A 20434-nucleotide genomic window follows, 5' to 3' on the forward strand; every position below is an offset into this window, starting at 1 on the left:
TTCAGTTATCAAGGTAAGTATGATACGAATGCAAGTATGTTTTACAACTAAAGAGAACACTTCATTATAGTCAATACCTTCATTCTGAGTAAAACCTTTTGCTACAAGTCTTGCCTTGTATCGAAGAGTTGTTTGATTTAGAGAACTTTGCTTCTTGGTGGAGACTCATTTATTGCCAATAGCCCTTTTACCCTTAGGTAACTTCACAAGTTCCCAAGTCTGGTTTTGATTAAGAGACTTCATTTCTTCTTTCATGGTCAACTTCCATTGACCGCTTTCAGTACTGCATAATGTCTCAGTGAAAGAGTTGGGGATGTCATCATCAATAATTAGAGTGCATAGGCTACCACTATGTTTTAGTAAGCCATATGAGATTCTTTATCACTCTTTTTGGTCTCCTTGTTGCTATATTGTCATTTTGTCTTCTACATCTTCAGTTGTTTCTTCCTCTTATAGGACATCAACAACTTCTTCTTCTACTCTTAGGGTCTCCTCTAAAGTTGAAATCTTCTCTGATGTAGAATTAATTGGTACATGTGGAGTTGTATCAAACTCTACTCGCTATAATGTCTCATTAGTTTTGTTATCTACCTGCTAAGAACTTGAAGCCTTCAACATAGAAGCTTCAAAAGTGACATCTTTGCTATACACAAACTTTTTACTTTCAAGATCTCAAAGTTTGAAACTTTTAACTCCACCTTTGATTCCCATAAAGATAGTCTTTTTTGCACGAGGATCGAGCTTATCATTCTTTATATGACAATAAGCTGGACAACCAAACACATGAAGGGATTTATAGTCTTATACATACTTTGCAGACCATATTTTCATATGATTTTTACCTAAAATTGCAACAGAAGGCAACTGATTTATTAAGCGACTTGCGTAGCTCATAGCCTCAGACCAAAATTTTTTATCTAAACAAGTATTAAATAACATACACCATACTTTCTCTAATAAAGTACGATTCATACATTTAGTCACACCGTTCTGCTGCGGAGTATGTCTTACCATGAAATGTCTTTTAATACTTTCATTTTGGCATACTTGCAAAAATAGATCAGAAGTATATTCACACCCATTAACAAAACGCAATACTTTGATCTTTCTACCAGTTTAAGTCTCTACGAGTTTCTTCTATTTCGCAAAAAATCTTTAGAACCTCATATTTTGCTCGCATGGTGTACACCTAAACACATTTATAGAAATCATTAATAAATGAAACAAAATAATGGCTTCCACTAATTGATGCAATCTTAGTTAGTCTCCATACATCACTGTAAACATATTTAAGGATATCATGAGTATCGTGATTTGCCATACCAAATTTGACAATTGTTTTCTTACCAACAACACAATGCTCACAGAATTTCAATTTATAGATTTTAGTACTTTTTAAAAGTTCATGCTTCATCAGAGTTTGCAGAGACTTTTTTTCCAGTATATTCCAGTCGTACATGCCACAGCTTGGTGGTGCCACTGTGTGCTTCAGAAACATTAGCTTCATCGATTGTATCTTCTTTCTAATAGTACAAATTATGACGTCGAACCCCTTACAGAATCACCATAGCCCCATGTGTGAACTTCAATGTGTCATCTTCAATGGTAACCTTGTAGCCTTTAGCCTCCAAAGTACATATATAAATTATATTTTTCTTCAGAGCTAGAACATATCTAACTTCTTTCAGTTCTATGACTATTTCGTCAAACATTTTGAGCTAAATTGTTCTGATCCCTATTGTGCGACAAGGTTGATCATTTTGCATAATAACTATACTAGATTTCATATCACATAAATATGTAAATTATTCTTTGATGGGACACAAATGATGGTTGCTCTTGTATTAAGTATCCACTCGCTCGAATTAGCCACGTATGTTGCAGGCGTAATACTTAGTGAATAACTAGAGTCTTCATCTTTACGTGCCATATTTTTTGTTACTAGTTTCTTCTCATATCTATTCTAAGCCTTCGAACAATCTTTCTTCTATGGTCTCTCTCAGGACAAAAGGCACACTCATCTCAAGCTATATTTATACTTCTCGATTTAGATCGAGAATTTTTTCCACCTTACTTCCTTTCTCTGGCTAATAAAGTTTCAGACGATACTCTTTCATAATGTTTATCATTATTATTAATTTCTAAATTGGTTAATGTTGTGCAGACATCCTTGAAGATGATCATGTTTTTTCCATATAATAAACTAGTCAAAAAATGGCTATATTCTTCTAGAAATGAGTACAGTAGAATCATAGCATTGACTTTATTCTTAATATTTTCATCAAGATTCTTCAAATTTACAAGTAACTTTTTAAATCTTGAGATATGATCGTGCATTTATACCCCGTGCTTCATTCAAAAACCATTCTTAATATTTTTAGGACTTTTCAACAGATACTTCATCTCCAATGTACACCACAAAGTCATCACACACTCCTCATCTTTCATTTCACAAAATATTTCACCTCCTTTGTCAGGCAATATCTAATTTGACCACATACTTTCTTGTTCATACGATCTCAAGTTTCTTCGTCATACAAGTGTTTTTTTTTTCAGGACAACATTGAGATCGATTTGAATAAGAGCATCTATAACTTCATGCCTCCACATGCCGAAGTTGATTTTCTCATCAAACTTTTCAACATCGATCTTCTTCCTATAATAGGTGCTGATTGGCGATGTGACAAGTCTCGCCTCCAACCTAAAGTGTCTCCTAGAATAGTCTGGGTAAATCTCTCCCCACTTCTGGAAGTTTCACCTTCTACTATTTTCTCAATGAACTATTCTCACCTTAGAGATCAATATATATGAAAAATGCACCAGGAAAGTTTCTAGGAAAGACTGGAAGAGTCACACTAATTCCACTTAAAAACAAGTCTCCTTACGCTCTTATCGCTTTTGTGACAAAACCTTCCTAGACATGCACAAATCCACACTACTACACAAAAGACTGATCCTCCCAAATATGAATTGCTGACCCTACCATATTTGTGAACAATACCGTATATATGAATAGTACCGTATACGTGAACAATATTGTTTACCCCAAGTATTAACCGTCATTTTTTTTACCATTTGCTGTGCGTAAAAAATGCAAAATCAAGTGCACCAAATAATCACAGCAAAATAAAAGACACAAAAATTTTACGTGGTTCGGTAATTATGCCTACATCCACGGGAATAAGAGAAAATAATTATATTACTAATAATTATTAGAGTATAATATTTGAGTAAAGAAACCTCACTTCCCAAAACCCAAACACATTTCAGTACTCTCACACACACTTGAAAGGAAAACATCTCAAATACACACACTCTTCAATTGCTCACTCTCTCAACAATTCTTCACTTGAATTATTTCTCTCAATTTTTTATTTTTTGGATGCATAAAAGTGAAGATTGGTTCTCTATTTATAGGAGTGCAAAATTGCACTATTGCACCTACCTCTAGCAAATCGTCACGATGATTAGTGTGTGCTATATTCGGTGCCTAAACTTTGGCCAATTTGTCAATACGTTTTGCCAATTTGTCAAGTTTTTTTGACAAATTATTATAAAATTTTTTCTTTGTCAAAAAACTTATTTTGACTTTTACACAATAAGAATACAATTTATTTTTATTCTAATTCCTAAGCTCAGGTAAATAATATACTTTGATTCTTATTGCTCATTTTAATTCTAACTTGGTTATGAACGGATAAGTGCAACATTAGTGGATTCTCTGAAGTTATAAAGGAATGAAAGATGTGAGAATCTTCAGTTCCGGAAATTAGTAAATTTCCCATCATTGTCATTAAGCTCCAGTGATCCAACCGCAGAAAAATATGCACAGCCCAATTCAGCCCGGTGCTACTTGAGCCCAGCACCCTGTACAAGGGGTCATGGATAGGCCCAGGCTCATGTTAAAAGCCCGAGCCCGTAGGTCCACCGCCCATGCTCAGGCCTGGCCGGCTGCCAAGTTGAAAAGTTTTTCATCTTCTCTAAACTCACTGCGAAAAAGTTTAATTATTTGATTAATTAGTTAATTGACTAACCTCTCTGCATCTTCCTTCCTTTGGACGGCGGCCCAGACAAAGACACAAACACGAACACAACAAATCACATCTTGTGTTCGAAAACAAATCCACAAAACTCACACTAATGCTTTCACTCAAACATCATGTAGCCAAATCCAGGGCTCTTGTCTCCCCATTGCTCCTCTTAAACAACAACATCAAAACCATTTACATATTCTCTCATTCATCTTATTCAACAGTCGTAGGCGCTAGCGCCAAGGACGTCGTGCTTTCATTCAAAGAATGGTTCGGCTTGAAGCCCCGGAGCAGCGCCGTTTTGGATCGAGTTTTCCAAATCTTGAGCACCCACGACGACGAGGACTCGGCCTCTCGCTTCGCCGCCGATCAAGCCCTTTCCGAATTGGGTATTCGCCTCACCGAATCCTTCGCCATTCAAGTCCTCAATTACGGCAAAAAAACGAAGGACGTGCTCTCTTGCCTCAAGTTCTTCGACTGGGCCGGCCGCCAGCCTCACTTTCACCACACGCGCGCCACGTTCCACGCCATTTTTAAGCTTCTCCATTGTGCTAAACTCACGCCTTTGATGGTGGACTTTCTTGAGAATTACAAGAAAGATAGGTACTATCATCAGGTGAGGTTTAATGATACTCTTGTTATGGGATACGCGCTTGCTGGGAAGCCCGACATCGCGCTTCACCTGTTTGGTAAAATGCGGTTTCAAGGTATGGACTTGGACGATTATGCTTATCATGTGCTTTTGAATGCTTTAGTTGAGCAGGGTTGTTTTGATGCTGTTGCTGTCGTTTCTAAGCAAATTTCAATGAGGGGTTTTGAGAATGATGTTACTCGTACTATTATGTTAAAGTGTTTATGTAAGCAGAAGAAGATAGACGAGGCTGTTGAGTACTTTCAGCAATTAGTGAGTGGCAGGGAATGTGTGAGCGGGTTTATGATAGGTATTGTTGTCGATGCACTTTGTAAAAATAGTAGGTTTGAGCAGGCAGGGAAGTTATTGGAGGATTTTAAGGATCGTGACAACGTTGTGAAATTAGAGAAGGCTTATGATGTTTGGTTGAGGAATCTTGTTCGGGCCGGGAGGTTAGATCTGGCTTTGGAGTTTTTGAAGAGTAAGAATTCTTTAGAAGGGTATGTTCCGGAAGTGTTTCGATTTAACTTTTTGGTGTCTAGGCTTTTAAAAGAGAATAGGCTTATGGAGGTTTTTGACTTATTCATGGATATGAAAGAAGGTCAGATTTCTCCTGACGGGGTCACTATGAACACTGTATTGTGTTTTTTTTGCAAAGCTGGGATGGTGGATGTTGCGATTGAGTTGTACAAGTCAAGGTCGGAGTTTGGGCTCTCTCCTAATGGTATAGTTTATAATTACTTGATTAATTCTCTGTGTGGGGATGGGAGTACTGATGAAGCCTATGAGGTGCTAAAGAATTCCATTGATCAAGGGCTTTTCCCTGGTAAAAAAACATTGTCTATACTTGCTGATGCTTTATGTAGGGATGGAAAGTTTGAGCAAATGAAAGATTTGGTTATTTTTGCCTTGGAACGGAATATTAAGCTACGTGATGTCACGTATGATAAATTTATATCTGCTTTATGTAAGGCTAATAAGGTTGAAGTTGGGTATTTGATCCATTCGGAACTCAGTAGAATGAATAAAGTTGCTTCTGAAAATACTTACATCCAATTGATACATGGTTTTAACAAATCAAACAGGGCTGATATTGCTGCTAGACTTCTTGTTGAAATGGAGGAAAACGGTCACAAACCAACTAGAGCATTACACAGAGCTGTTATTCGTTGTCTCTGCAATATGGAAACTCCAGCGAAGCAGTTCCTGCAATTGCTGAATATGCAGTTGTCTCATCAAGAAACCAACTTTCAAATTTATAATTTCTTCATTGATGGAGCTGGGCACGTCAAACGGCCTGATCTAGCTAGAGCAGTATATGAGTTGATGCAGAGAAGTGGACTTGTCCCCCAACTGGGTTCTAACATTCTTATGTTGCAGAGTTATCTAAAGAGTGGAAGAATTTCTGATGCTCTAAATTTTTTCAATCATTTGCGCCTTAAGGAAATGAATGGGATCCCGAGAAAATTATACAACACCTTGATTGTTGGTCTCTGCAAGGCCATGAAAGCAAATCTTGCATGGGGGTTCATGAGGGAAATGAGACATAATGGAATGTATCCTAGCATGGAATGTTATGAAGAACTTATAAAGCTGCTATGCTCCACCAAAAATTATGATATGGTGGTTGGTGTTATGAATCATTTGGAGGGACATGGACGTCAGGTTACATCCTTTATTGGTAACACCCTTTTGTTGCATGCATTGAAGACCCGAGATCTCTATGAGGCTTGGATTCGGCTGAGAGGTATGCTGATTAATGAGCAATCTAAGATTTCATTGCTTGGCCAGCTTATTGGAGTTTTTTCTGGTTGCATTAAAGTGAGCCAAGATATTGAAGGCTTACAGAAAATGATTGAGCAGTGCTTCCCGCTTGACACCTACACTTATAATATATTACTGAGACGATTAAGCGTTAGTGAGATAGATCATGCTTGTGAGTTATTCAATAGGATGCGTCGTAAAGGCTATGAACCCGACCAATGGACGTTTGACATCTTAAAATGTGGTCTTTACAATTGTTTGAGGACGGATGAGGCAGAGAGAAGGCTGGAGGAGATGTTCTGAATGGGCTTGATTGACTGAACATTTGGAGCAATTCATTTCATGAGTGATTATTAGACTCAAAAGTTCCAGCATCAGGAAGCAGATTGATCCAAAACATTCATACAGACAGACAGACAAAATATTTTTTGGGAAATAATGTCTTTTGTGCCTTAATATGATTTGAATACAAGAAATATCGCATTGCTTCATGTATATTACCTCAGAATTATTGTTAATATCTTTCAACCAATGGAATTGCGATGTGCTTTTCAAGTTCATCATGTTTCAGGTAACCGTAATAACTCAGCTCATGAACCAGCCAAGATATTTTTTGGCAGTAGAAGGTAATGGTTGTTTAAAAAGAAATAAAAATACACACATTGTTGAAGATAATGGTTGTTTAAAAAAAAATAACATTCTGCACATTTGCACTATTATGAACTAGGCTTTAAAGAGGAAAAACATGACATAAGCCGTATGGGTAACCAATTACTCAATTAGATTGTGAATTTGTGAGAGTTGAAATTCTTTTAATGCAAAAATCTAAATGATGTGTTGTCAAATTAATAAATCATACGTAGGCCAAGAGAAGCAAATAATAATAATAATAATTCTTTGGATGAGTGTTCGGATTTTGGTTGCGCAAAACTTTTATTCCGAAGGGGTCGAGTTGTGCTATTTCTAAGATCCACTAATAGTACATACATATTATGAGTTATGATCTCAAGTGTCAAACACATCTAAAAGTGTATTAACCTATAATTCAATAAGGGTCGGTATAAGATTGTTTTTGAAAGATTTAAAAGTGATTTTAAAAAGTTAAAAGTTAATTTTGGTATTTGATAAATTTTTATTTTTATCAAAATCTCCCCACCACACAATATATTTTGAAAAGTAGGGAAGTTATTCTTTCAAATTTTGATTTTGATAATTAGTTTTATACTTAATATAATTTCATTTATATCCTTATATATATTATAAAAATTTAAAATTATCCTTATTAATTAGAAAATAAAATCATTAATTTTAAAATGATTATTATTGTTACCATTTGTTGAGACAACAAAATAAAAAAATAAATTAATAATATAAAGTATTTATTTTAGTTATCAATTATTATATATATACAATAAAAAATATTTTATATACATGTTTGTAAATGTGTAAATAATTTTTATTAAACATTTTGAGTAATTCAGTTATATATATTCTTACTTACACCAATTTAATAGTAAGATTTACCAAATACATATGACTATTTTTAAAACTAATCGATCTTTTGAAAATAAATTTTATTGAATATTTAACTGATTATTTCTGCAACTGGTTATTTTTATTACACATTTAACAATAATTATTTTAAAAATTAAAATATTATCAAACTGGCGCTAAGTATACAAAATTGTTGTGTTGAGAAACGAGATGTTGATTAAATCATTTGTGAATTAAGTGACTGATTGAAAGTCAAGTCTCGAGATACCAAATTCAAAACTATAGCACACACTATGTTAAAAAGAGAAGTTCCATTTTAAGGCACTAAAAGTGGAGATAAGTGGATGCTTTTCCAAATCTATTGCTTTCAACTTTGAAAGTAATGCAATCTAACTAGGGGTTCTGTGGATAAAATTATGCTATTATTTAATTTGGGTGGGTATGATTTTGGCTTTATTTATTTATTTTTTCCAAATTGGTAATCGTTTCCTTTAATTTCAATAGTGAAGGCATGCTGGACAACAACATTGTCTCTAAGGAAAGATTATCTCCCTTGAGCTAATGTCTTGGGGCACTTCAGATAGAGTTTTTTACATGTAGGTTATGTCCCAAGGTGCAATGGCTCTAGTGAGCACTCCCAACTATAAAACTCTTGAACAGTTTGGTTATAAATATATTTTTGATATAGTATTTTATTTCTTTATTTATTTATTCGGCAGAACGGTAAGTAAAGTTTAAATTTAGTATTTAAATCATACATTTCTTAAATAAAATTATCTAAAAACTATTGGAGTAGGCGTCTGGATTATTGTTGTGTTTACTTGTTGGAGTGGGAGTGAGGAGTGTTGATTCCTCCCACTCTAGCGTTTACTTACTTAAAATGGAGAGGGATTGGGAGTCCCACTCTATGGGCCCCACCCATTTTTGGAGTCTCCCATTTCTACCTTTTTTTTTTATTTTATGTTTTATAATTAATAAAATAAAATAAATAATATTATATTTAACTAAATAATAATTTACATTGATTCTAAGTTAAAATTATTTTAAAATAATATTATTATATTAATAGAGAATTAATAAATATAATATTATTATATTTATTTTAAAAATAATAGTATTATATTTATTTAATAATAATAATAAATACTTTATTCTAAGAAAATATTAATTTTGTACTAAATAATATTATATTATTATTTTATATAATAATAAATTTAATATAATTATATTAAATAAAATAACATTTCATTTTATATTAAAATTACAATTAATAATTTATTGTTCATAATTAAGAATATTAATAATTATAATAAATTTACAAATATAATAAAATAAATATTATTCATTAAATATATTTTTTATTAGTTTTGTAATTAAAAATTATAATTCTTTAAATAAGCATAAAATTGTAATTTGAAACTATTTACTCCTAATTCAAGACAAAGTAAACACATAAATTAGATTCTGATCTCCATTCCATGCTTTCATTCTAGTGTAAGTAAACAACATACTCCCACTCCCACTCCACACTCTCAATCCTAGGATTCCCACTTCCCAGGATTCTCAATCCAATCCAAAAAGTAAACGTTACCTATATGTAGTATGTTTAATGTTCTATGAAAATCTTTTATGTACTAATATATGTACAAACACATATACACATTTTTTTTTTAATTAAATACAGTCAATTTCTGAAATTTTTGTTTTTGTTTTTGTTTTGGGCTTTGGATTCACATTGATGATCACTATATTTTATGAATCTAGGATAGCTTTACTTTGGTCACTGCACATGTGATGAAAATATTTTTGGCCCAAAGCGTATGACGGAATCATGAGATGAATTTTAAACCATAAAAAATATTATTATTAATTAATTAATTATAATTCTATATCCAAAAAAGCAAAAGACTTTTGAGTGAGATAGTGGGCCCCCCATTCTTTTTGCTCAGCTGTGGGATTCGTCGGCTGTCGGTAGTAACCCTTGCAGTGAACCGCGTCAGGAAAATATTTTATTTTTGTATAATAACATCTAGATCCTTATATTTATGTATTTTATCTCTTAGAAGCATAATATTTTCTATTTGTGTAATAAAGGTCCGTGATCCCAAGAACTGACCCTTTTAAAATTTAAATAAATTAATTAATTGTTCATTACAAATTTGACCCTTCGGGAGCGCCGGTTTATAGGGGACCATATGATTTTATGAGGTTAACAATATTCTCCTATTATTATTAACATGAATAATCATTATTAATTTTTATTAATAATTAAGAAATAAAAACTCCATCAACTACTTTTCCTATCACTCTCAACCACGTTGATCATCTTTATTTATGACTAGCCACTGATATTTTTTGAAGTCGAATTTTATGCTATCAAAATTCTCATTGTTTTGATATATGTAACTAAAACGAACAAATATTATTGACGATGAGAATTTCCATTTGCTAGAAAAATAAGGATTAAAGTTTCTACTATCATGTAGTACTTTAATTGTAAAATAATGATGATTAGATAGAAGTCGCGTCTACTTTGTATAGATGGACTAATGTCGAAAAGAATGGTATAGCAACACTCCTCCGATTTTCACATTTTAAATAAGTAGGAGCTCAATTAATAGACATGTAGATATATTTATTTCAATCAAGTGACAAGAATTCCATTTCTATGAAATTTGATTTCAAAGGATGTCGATGAACGAAAGCTAATAACGACCGGTAGTAGTAACAAACAATTAATAGAGTTGTTATTTTATCATAATCAACTTTGCATAAAAATCAATTCATATAAATAATACAATTTAATAATAAAATATAAATTTAGTTCATATTGCCCCAACGGCTAACCAAGTTATTATTATTAATTTTTTAAATATAATCAATCATCAATAGCAATAAGTACTATAGATAACACAATATTGAACATATCTATCTTACAATATGATACATCACAGTTAGTTTCAATACAATTTAATTTAAGGGTTAATTTCGTCCTGCCTCCAAATGTTCCAATATTTTCTACCGCGTCCCTAAATATTTTAACAATGTCCACTCCACAACCAAATCCGTTATTTTGACCGTTTATTATAATGGTCAAAGGGTAAATTTGGAAGTTCATGCCCTAAATATTATTTGATGATGATAAATTAAATTTGTTTGATAAGTTAATTGATGGGATTATTATTAATTACCTTTAATTAAGAAATTTTAATCTAAATATTAATTATTAAATTAGTATTTTATCTCATTTAATTATTCTCTAATTCAAGATAAGGGGTATTTTGGATATTTGATTAAATTTCAAATAACTCCGTTAAACATAATGGTCAAATTTAGGTGTGGGCATCAACCCGCTCAACCCGTGAACCCGACCCAACCCGTGTAATTTTTTGCGGGTTGGGTTGAGTTGATAAAATAAACAGGTTGGGTTGGGTTAAAAATTTTTAACCCAACCCAACCCGTCAACCCGTATATATATATATATATATATATATATATATATATATATATATATATATATATATATAAATTATTATATGAATTTTGATATTTTATATAAAAATTAAAAAAATATAAATATAAAAACTTTGAAATGTTGGATTTGTTTTAAGGATTTTAATATTTACATTTTTTTATCTAATTTATTTATTTATTTTTGTTAACTATTTAATTAGACTATAACAATAGATTTTTTCAAAAATACAATCCAATCAACCTAACCCAACTGGTCAACCCGTATATATATAAAAATTATTATATAAATTTTGATATTTCATATAAAAATTTAAAAATATAAATATAAAAACTTTGAAATGTTGGATTTGTTTTAAGGATTTTAATATTTACATTTTTTTAATCTAATTTATTTATTTATTTTTGTTAACTATTTAATTAGACTATAACAATAGATTTTTTCAAAAACACAATCCAATCAACCTAACCCAACTGGTCAACCCGTATGTATATAAAAATTATTATATAAATTTTGATATTTCATATAAAAATTTAAAAATATAAATATAAAAACTTTGAAATGTTAGATTTGTTCTAAAGATTTTAATATTTGTATTTTTTAGTTTTTTTATTTAATTTATTTATTTTTGTTCACTATTTAATTATACTATAAAAATAATTTTTTTAAAAAATCTAACCCAATCAACCCAACCCGACCCAACTCGTAAAACTGTGGGTTGGGTCGGGTTGGGTTGAGATATGTAATGGGTTGGATTAGGTTGAAAAATTTCAACTCGTTCTACATGCGGGTTGGGTCGTGTTGATACTCAACCCAACCCGTGCCCACCCCTAGTCAAATTAATGGAATTCAGTGCACGGTAAAAAATGTCAAAATATTTAAATACGCGGTGAAAAATGTCAAAACATTTGAGGGATAGGTGAAAATAACCCTTAATTTAATACGGCATTCAATGCACCAACTTTTCGAAGGGCAATTTGATCATTTTGATTTTTGACAAGCTAAAGGATCTATTTCATATAAACGGATAAACTATATCTGTGTGTGGGAAAACTAAATAATTTGGGATGTTATTTTATGATTTTTTTTTTAACTCTATAAAGTCAAAAAATACTTTATCAAGCAATAATTGGAAATTTTATTTTATTTAATACAAGTGCAAAATCAAAGAAATGCCAAAAAACCAAACGCATTGAAAATTGAACAGTGACAAAATTATTTTAATTTCTGGTCTCCCTCTCTATGTCTCCCCCCTAACTTTTAACATCCTGTGGACTCCATTTTCATTCAATTTTAATGGCGAATCCATGTCAATGAATTTATGTGATAAATCTTTATTTAAAATAAACGGAGGGAATATAATTTTTTCGGGTTTTGAGTCGAGTCTCACTTTCTAAGCACTGATCTGGGATTTGGATTTTGCTTTTTTGCCCAAATGTCTCCTTCAAGTGGAATTAATTCTAATGGAGGAGCAAATGGTTGGAATTACATCGAGCATCAAGTCTCCAAAATGGACACTCTTGCTGGTGTCGCCATCAAGTATGGGGTCGAGGTAATTTTTAGTTTTTAATTTATTTTTCAATCCTTCAAAATTGATGTGGGATTGGATTTTGGAGTTACGATCTACTGAGAATTTGATGTGGGTATTGCTATTTACTGTGTTTTATGAACTGAGTTGTGTTTATTTTGGCTCATGGATGAGATTTTGGAAATGAATATAGGTGGCTGATATCAAAAGGTTAAATGGGTTGGCTACAGATCTTCAGATGTTTGCTTTGAAAACGTTGCATATACCGTTGCCCGGAAGACATCCGCCGTCTCCCTCTTTGTCCGATGGTTCTTCCTCTTCAGGGTATATTTATAGCACTCTCATGTCCCTATTTTTTGTCTTGGCCTATTTTTTTGGTGAAATGGATCACGTAGGAATATTGGCAATTATAGTGGATATTTTATCTCATGCACTTAAACTGAGTTTTAAAGATTGTTTAAATATAGACTTCCTAGTGTTTATCACTAGTTGCTATGAAATTAGTCAAGTAATTCATGTACTTTACGTAAATGCTTCTAGAATCACTTAATTTATATCAATTTTTGAGTGGAGAAGCAACTACTCGCAAAGGAAGCGATGTGATTCACTACTGGGTATATCTTTGTATAAACTAGTAAGCTTGTGTGCATGACATTGCTAAGCTTGTTAAAGCTTTGGCACCTTGTGTTCTTATTAGACTGCAAGAGTTTTGCGACTGTTGTCCGAAAATTAATATTCTGTCTTGAATTACTAACTGATTCTTTTTATTTTCCTTCTTGCAACGGTCTGATATAGATTCATGGTTTTTGTCATATCTGGGAATGACTTAGTTATAATGTTTGGAGTTTTTTCTTTTTTTCTTTTTGACCTTTTTAAGCCACATCTAGTTTGATGTCAATATGACCCAAATTTGTGGATGAGATACTTGGTAGGCCCGTTGTACCCGTTCTTATGAAGCCCAATCAGTGACTTGAACATTTTTATGTGTGTTGAATAATGGGTTAATCACAAAGTTAAGCATCAAATCACGATATTTGTTCATATGAATCCCATTTACGATTGTGTTATTGTTTCAGTGGTTTTGTTAAATTAAATCGGTGGGAGCTTGTGTACTTATCAGAGTGCAATATCCTTACTTTTCTCCTAAAATCTTTGTTCTTTTTTTAGGCTTTCTATATTTTATCATAGGAGATTCTGCTACCCAGTGAGTTTTATGAAGGCTAGTTAATGATTCATTGTAATACTCTTTTTATGCTCAACAATGAGTTCATGAAGATTGTCAGATGTGTCTTCTTTGTGGTAGCCTTTTCAGCGTTTCCATTGGGGAGAAATATCTTAGGATATACATATGAAGTCTGCTATTGCTCCAAAGTGCTAATGTTCAGAGTGTATCAGAGTGGTTGACCGACTTATATATGACCGATGAATTCTGATTTTATGTAGCCTGGCATTAATTATTGCATATTATGTGGTATTTTTTTCCCTCCTGTCCTATGTTAGTACCTTGTGGTGACTTTCCATGTCTAGCAATCAACATCCTTATCATGGGGGACAAGCATTCCTGTAAAATGGATTTTTGTCCCCTTCCAGTCTTATTATTTAGTGAAATTATATAAATACATGTGTTTCCTTCATTGGTCGAAGTTAAAATAGGTTATTCTATGATGTTGTAGCTTTAAAGCTCCAAGAAATTTTATTGGATTTAACTGTTTTAACCTACCTTTGAAAATGACATGTATTTGAAGCTAAATCAGAAGAAATTCGAGCTGAAATCAGTTTCTGCTAGTTATTTAGACTAGGTACCAGTGGATGTTTTAAGATTTTGATAAATTTGGGTTTAATGTATTGTATGATTCTGATTAGGGTTTCTATCTAATATAAGCCCTACTGAATGTTAAATAGCTAATCAGAACTTGTCTCCTCAGCCGTGGTTCTTTTTGACATATTGACGCAGTCAGGATGGACACTCAACATTGTGAAAGTAATATTGTATTTCATAATTGGGCTGATAGGGATGTGGATGTAACAAGGGTGAAAATCTTAATGTGCTAGAGGGCTTCAGAGACACTGCTTCTTCTGTTCCAAATCAAATATTTGCTGTCGCTAGACCTGAAGTAACTGCTGGTTGGTTGGTTGGTTGGAGAGACACAAGGGGAGTGATTGTAGGGAGGTGGTTGTGATATATTCACATCATTGAGGACATTTTGTTTGTTGTGTTTGATGCTTTTATCTCTCTGGTGGGATCTTGTGTCTGTGAATGGAGAGGCTGGTTTCTTGGATGAAAGCAAAGTGAGAAATTAGTATGAGCAAATTCACCTTAAGAATAACTTTTTAGTCTGTAGCATTGTTGAGTTTGACTATTTAGCTATTTTGTTAGTCCAATTGAAAGCAGTGTGATGGTGCTCAACTTCTGATACATATGTGTTGTGTCATTAACGTGCCATTCACCCTTTTTTTACATATATCTCTATATATAGATATGAATATTGGATTTGTGCCGAAGAAATTGGTGCCGTTGGTGCTAATGTCTGGGTCATATAGATGTAATAGCATTTTGTTTAAATTGTTACCTTTGGTCTTCCAATTTGTTGCTTACTGTGGAAATCTTTGATTTCAGAGAAAACAGTATGGAAAGGACTCCACCACGTCTAGGCTATTCCAATATTTTGCAATCATTGGAGTCCCTAAGAACAGAATCATCTAAAAAGGGTTCTCTTGCCACAGGCACCTCACAGAAAGTTTCTTCAGCCATGAGCAACTTACAGAAGTACTACGGTCTAAGATCTCCAAATGGCAAGGGTAAAGATGAAGGCACGGAAATGGCAGTTTATAGAACAGGGAGTTCAGGTCATTTTGACAATGGACTCTTTCCCAAAGCCTCGCCAGTATCCCATCCATTTGCAAGTCTTATCCATAAATCGAAAAGTTTAGTTAACGGTTTCTTGCATGAGAATGGTGCAACGGATGACTATGTGCCTCTTGCTGAAGCAGGAGAAGGGGAAGGTGAGAAATCCAATGAGAAGTCAGTACGAAGGCGTCAGAAAGCAGAAGCTGACTCCAGGGTTGGCACGCCTGAAAGGTTGTTAAAAGAAGAAAACAGTGGTGGAAGCAGTGGGTTTTCGCCTGCAACAGGAAAAGGTTTAGCCATGAGGCCAAAATCAGCTAGTCGAACATCGACTAGTGATTCAGAATCAGGATGGCTGAGTTCTATTCCAGTGGGCTTGGGAGATTCTATTATGACCGACGGGCCAGTTGGGGTTCGTAAATCATCTAGCACACCAAGCTTCATTGACCAGGACAGCAGTAGTTCATCTATTTGGCCAACATCAAAGTGGAGTTTGAAACCTGACTTGCAGGCTCTCTCAACCGTAGCCATCACAAGACCAATCTTTGATGGCTTACCAAAGCCCAGCCGCAGGGGCAAAGCTGCTCTTGATTAGCTTATTCTTTTATGGCTTCAATTTTTTGTCCATTTCGATTGCATGGAATGGAATTTCTCAGAGTCATTATGCGGCATATTGCTGCGAAGTGTAACTAAAAGGAAATGCCTAAGAAAGAAAATCAGTTAATATGATACAGCTTCAGATCTCTATTTCAATTCTTGAACAGCCTTGCCTGGTGCAAATGTGGATAGCGTTTCAAGTTTGAAGCAGCAACAGCTGGAGATAAGTATATTAAAAAGGCGGTATGTGCAGGTATTTCATACGCTTTCCAGTTTATTAGAATGTAAACTTATGACCCAGAAAAATAATCGGAATCCAGGGAATTCATATCTAGATCAGTGGTCTCATTTTCTCGTGGTAGATTCAAGTATACACGAATATTATCCGGAACTTCACCCAGAGTGCATTTTCCCAAATTGTATCATTTTTATACTACTTGAGATATTATGGAGAATGTATATTGATATTTAATAGAAATTATTTTGCACTAGTATTTTTCTTGGTGATGATTGATTTATTTGAGACTCTGCACCCACTATTGTGCTAAGCCACAACTTGGGGGAATGCCAGCACTGGCTGTGAAGTGAAAGTATTTGGCAATTATAGCTTTGAAATTATGTAAAGGTGAATTAGCACGTATAATACAGATTTCATCAATTAAGTAGAGGTTGTGAAGAATATTAAGAGGTACAGATCTTCTCTTTAATCACCCTGGATCCCAAATAGGAGCTCACAATTCGCATGAATTAACATTTTTTTATTCTCAGAAAAAAGGTCGCAAATTCGGCAACTCTATCAAGGATATTTCCTCATAAGTTATTGCCAGCCAGCTACACTAAAAAAAGGCCAATGCATTTTGCACTACGGAGGATGGATTTTTCCCTGTTGTAAGAGGGGCCAAAGCTTTCGATTTGATTTAGGTGTTTGTTGCAATCAAATTATTGTGAGGTAAGTGTCTTATGGTCTTCGATAACTTTAATTGCGATGGATTAAATTAATTACCGAAAGCAATAAATATAAGAAAGACAGCAGATAATTTTTACGTAAGTATCTATGGGCCACGTCCAGCTGTTCAGCGAGCGTCACTCGTCTTCAACATTTGTTGCTTCCTTAGGATTTCTTACACTTAGAAAATTCTACCCTTAAAATTTCTCACACTTGGCAAATTCTATTCTCCAAAGAGATCAGTGATTCTTCTACGAAAGAGATCAAGATCAAGAGTTCTTTGCTAAATATCACGCAAATCAAAGCATATCTTCTTATGCAGAGATCGATGATTCTTCTTCCAATAATATAAACTGATATACATATTGATTTTTTAAAGCGTTGTCTAAAATTTTTAACTAAATCTAATAATGGGAATGCAAGCAGTGGCTAAAAACCCATTTTCGCATCCATGTATGTATTGGTTTGTATAACCGTTTTAAAATAATTGGTATAGAGGATGCACAGTTGCTGTGGTTTTTTTTTTTTAAATTAATGAAGATTGTTAAGGTTCTAATTTTTATTGTAAGTTGAGAATTTTTTTTTGACTTTTTGAGAATTTTTTTTATTAATTTATAAAAAAATAGTTTGATAAACATTTCAAATGTCTTGTCAAAATCAATAGATATTGTAGCCGGTTAAAGTTAGTCAACATCTCGAATAATATGAACGAGTCATTTCACTACTAAATTAAAGGTAGCATTTATTTATTTTTGTTAAAAATCTGAATAGGTTTGAATTTAGTTGAAATCTAAATTAGTCTGCATACAAATATCTTAATAATATATTTATTTTTCATTTTTTAATACTAAATATAAGTGGTATCTTGTTTGATTTTATAAATAAAAAATATCTTAAATATAGTTATTTGAAATTTATGTCCTTATAAGTCAAAAAAACAAAAAGATTATGTAAGAGAGATTGTAACATTTTTTAAGTTTTTTGGTTTGATATTCTGGACGAAAACGGTTTGCCGTTTATTGAGAAAACGGCTAACCGTTTAAGTCCAGAGAGCATGTTTTCTGTTCTGGGTAAAACAGCGTACCGTTTATGGAGAAAACGGCTAACCGTTTAACTCCAAAGAGCATGTTTTATGGTCTAGAGAAAACGGCTCATCGATTATTGAGAAAACGGTTAACCGTTTATGTACAGAGAGCAACGTATTTGACATTCTGGAATAAAACGGCTCACCGTTTATTGAGAAAACGGTTAACCGTTTATTTCCAGAAAGGCGTCAACTAGAAGCGGTTGACAAGCTTGAAAATTTCAAGTGTTAATCGTTGCAAATTCAAACCAAAAGAGTTTTTTGAAGAAGTACCATTTCGAATGGTTGCATTCTTTTGAATTAACATCTTCTTCATAAAGGAAACATATACAATTAGATTAATATCAGATTTTGCAGGTTTCATATATGTTCTGGAAATACAATCTTATTTGCTAGAGATTGTATTCAGGATTTGATATATCTTGGGGGTAATTTGCCATTAAAACTCTATAGCAAACCAAGATTGGTGAGGGCAAATAAAACCTTAAAGGAAAGTGTGCAAACACGTCTCAAATCCTAATAAAACTTCTTTATTCTTTGCCTCCATATTCTTATTATTTTCTAACAGATTATGTTTTATAGTTTAGGGAATAAGTATTCGTAATAGAGATACTTTTTAGATATAATATTTATTTCTCATTTAGATCTTTTTCGTTAATAGAAAAATGACAAAAGTTTTTTTTTTCTATTAAGATGTAAATGTTTGAAAATCAAACCTAAATTATAAAAAACAAATAAATTTGACAAAAAATTTGAAATTAATAAAATTTCAAACTTAAGACATTTAGCAAACAAGCCTAGTTGTAGACTTTGGCTATTATTAGAAAAAATATCCATGGAGCTAAATTAAAATATATTTTCAACATTGTATCGTTTAAGGAAGCACCTTGGGGGGGGGGGGGTGACGATAAGGGTATTTGAATAAAAATGTCATTGATGAAATAAATTAAATGCATTCTCTATTTCATAGTATGATAGATAAACAGGGGTAGCACTAAACATAGGTGAGAGTGAATTAGGTGAAAATAAATTCCTAGTTAATATGTGGGAGTGTAACCAGCTCCTTAAAATGAATGTCTAACACTCCCTCGATAAAGAGCTTAAATGAAAGTAAAGGATGTTTGTGTGGCATAAAAATATTTGTTAATTAAGTTAACAAAATTTCCTTATAGGATAATGAATGTTGGTGATTACTCCTCCACATATATCTATATGGTGGGGTTATTTGCACTCTATAAATAATTCTGAATACTCTTACTTTGAACACTTATGTATAAAATTTAAAAGATTAGTTTTTATTTTGTACACTCTTTCAAATGCCAAAAAAAATCTTATTTAAATATATTCAACTTTCAAAAAAAGGAAACAAATAAATAAAAGAACAAAAAGAAAATTTATTCCATTCTTTTTGTAAAAAGTATTTCAAGTACTTATTCATATCCATCAAATTCACAAAAAGTTACAACTCATTTTCTTAAACAAGTAAGAAGAAATAAATAAATAAATAATTCAAAATCCAAACTTGTTTTCATCTAACACTGAATCAGCTTCAATCTTAAAAATTAGTCAAGAAATCAACCCAGAAGTTAAGCACCATCAGTAGAAGTGATACGAACCCCGCTAAGAACTGACGCGACCTTAATTAATTTAGTTTTCAAGATCGAATCTAAACCTAGAATTAAATGGAACCATGACCCAATGCTCAATGAAATCATGAACCTTGGTATGTGAGGATGCCACAATCAGCTATAGATGGTCGGATTGATAAGTCAAGAGTTTGAACGCCACAAAAATCCTATAAGTTCAAAGAATTTGTTTAAGACCCAAAGAGAATTAACTCTTTCACCAATTGCATCAAAACTGATACGTCTTTATTTATTGGATGCGAGTACATTATATAGGGTTGGTTACAAGAATTTTTGAAAATAAATCCTAAACTAAAATCAAATTGGAATCCTAATCTAAAGCAAATAAGGAAAGATTTTAAATCAAATCAGAATATTAATTTAAGCAAATATGAAATAATCTAAATCAAATCAGAA

General features: G+C 32.7%; 2 protein-coding genes across 2 annotated transcripts; both read left to right on the top strand.

The window, feature by feature from the left end:
* The first annotated feature begins 4027 nt into the window (after nucleotides 1-4027).
* On the top strand, nucleotides 4028-6949 carry LOC18047611 (pentatricopeptide repeat-containing protein At1g71210, mitochondrial). The gene has a single exon (XM_006441351.2). It carries the CDS (start codon nucleotides 4141-4143, stop codon nucleotides 6727-6729), a length of 2589 nt encoding a protein of 862 aa, XP_006441414.1. The 5' UTR covers nucleotides 4028-4140; the 3' UTR covers nucleotides 6730-6949.
* A 5560-nt stretch (nucleotides 6950-12509) lies between these two features.
* LOC18047612 lies at nucleotides 12510-16845 on the top strand. The gene is made up of 3 exons (XM_006441352.2): nucleotides 12510-12944; nucleotides 13114-13244; nucleotides 15538-16845. The coding sequence occupies exons 1-3, from the start codon at nucleotides 12828-12830 to the stop codon at nucleotides 16358-16360; spliced, it is 1071 nt and encodes a 356-aa protein (XP_006441415.1). The 5' UTR covers nucleotides 12510-12827; the 3' UTR covers nucleotides 16361-16845.
* The last annotated feature ends 3589 nt before the right edge of the window (nucleotides 16846-20434 follow it).

The sequence above is a fragment of the Citrus clementina genome, unplaced genomic scaffold (genome assembly GCF_000493195.1).
Source record: "Citrus clementina cultivar Clemenules unplaced genomic scaffold, Citrus_clementina_v1.0 scaffold_3, whole genome shotgun sequence".
Classification (NCBI taxonomy): Eukaryota; Viridiplantae; Streptophyta; class Magnoliopsida; order Sapindales; family Rutaceae; genus Citrus; species Citrus x clementina.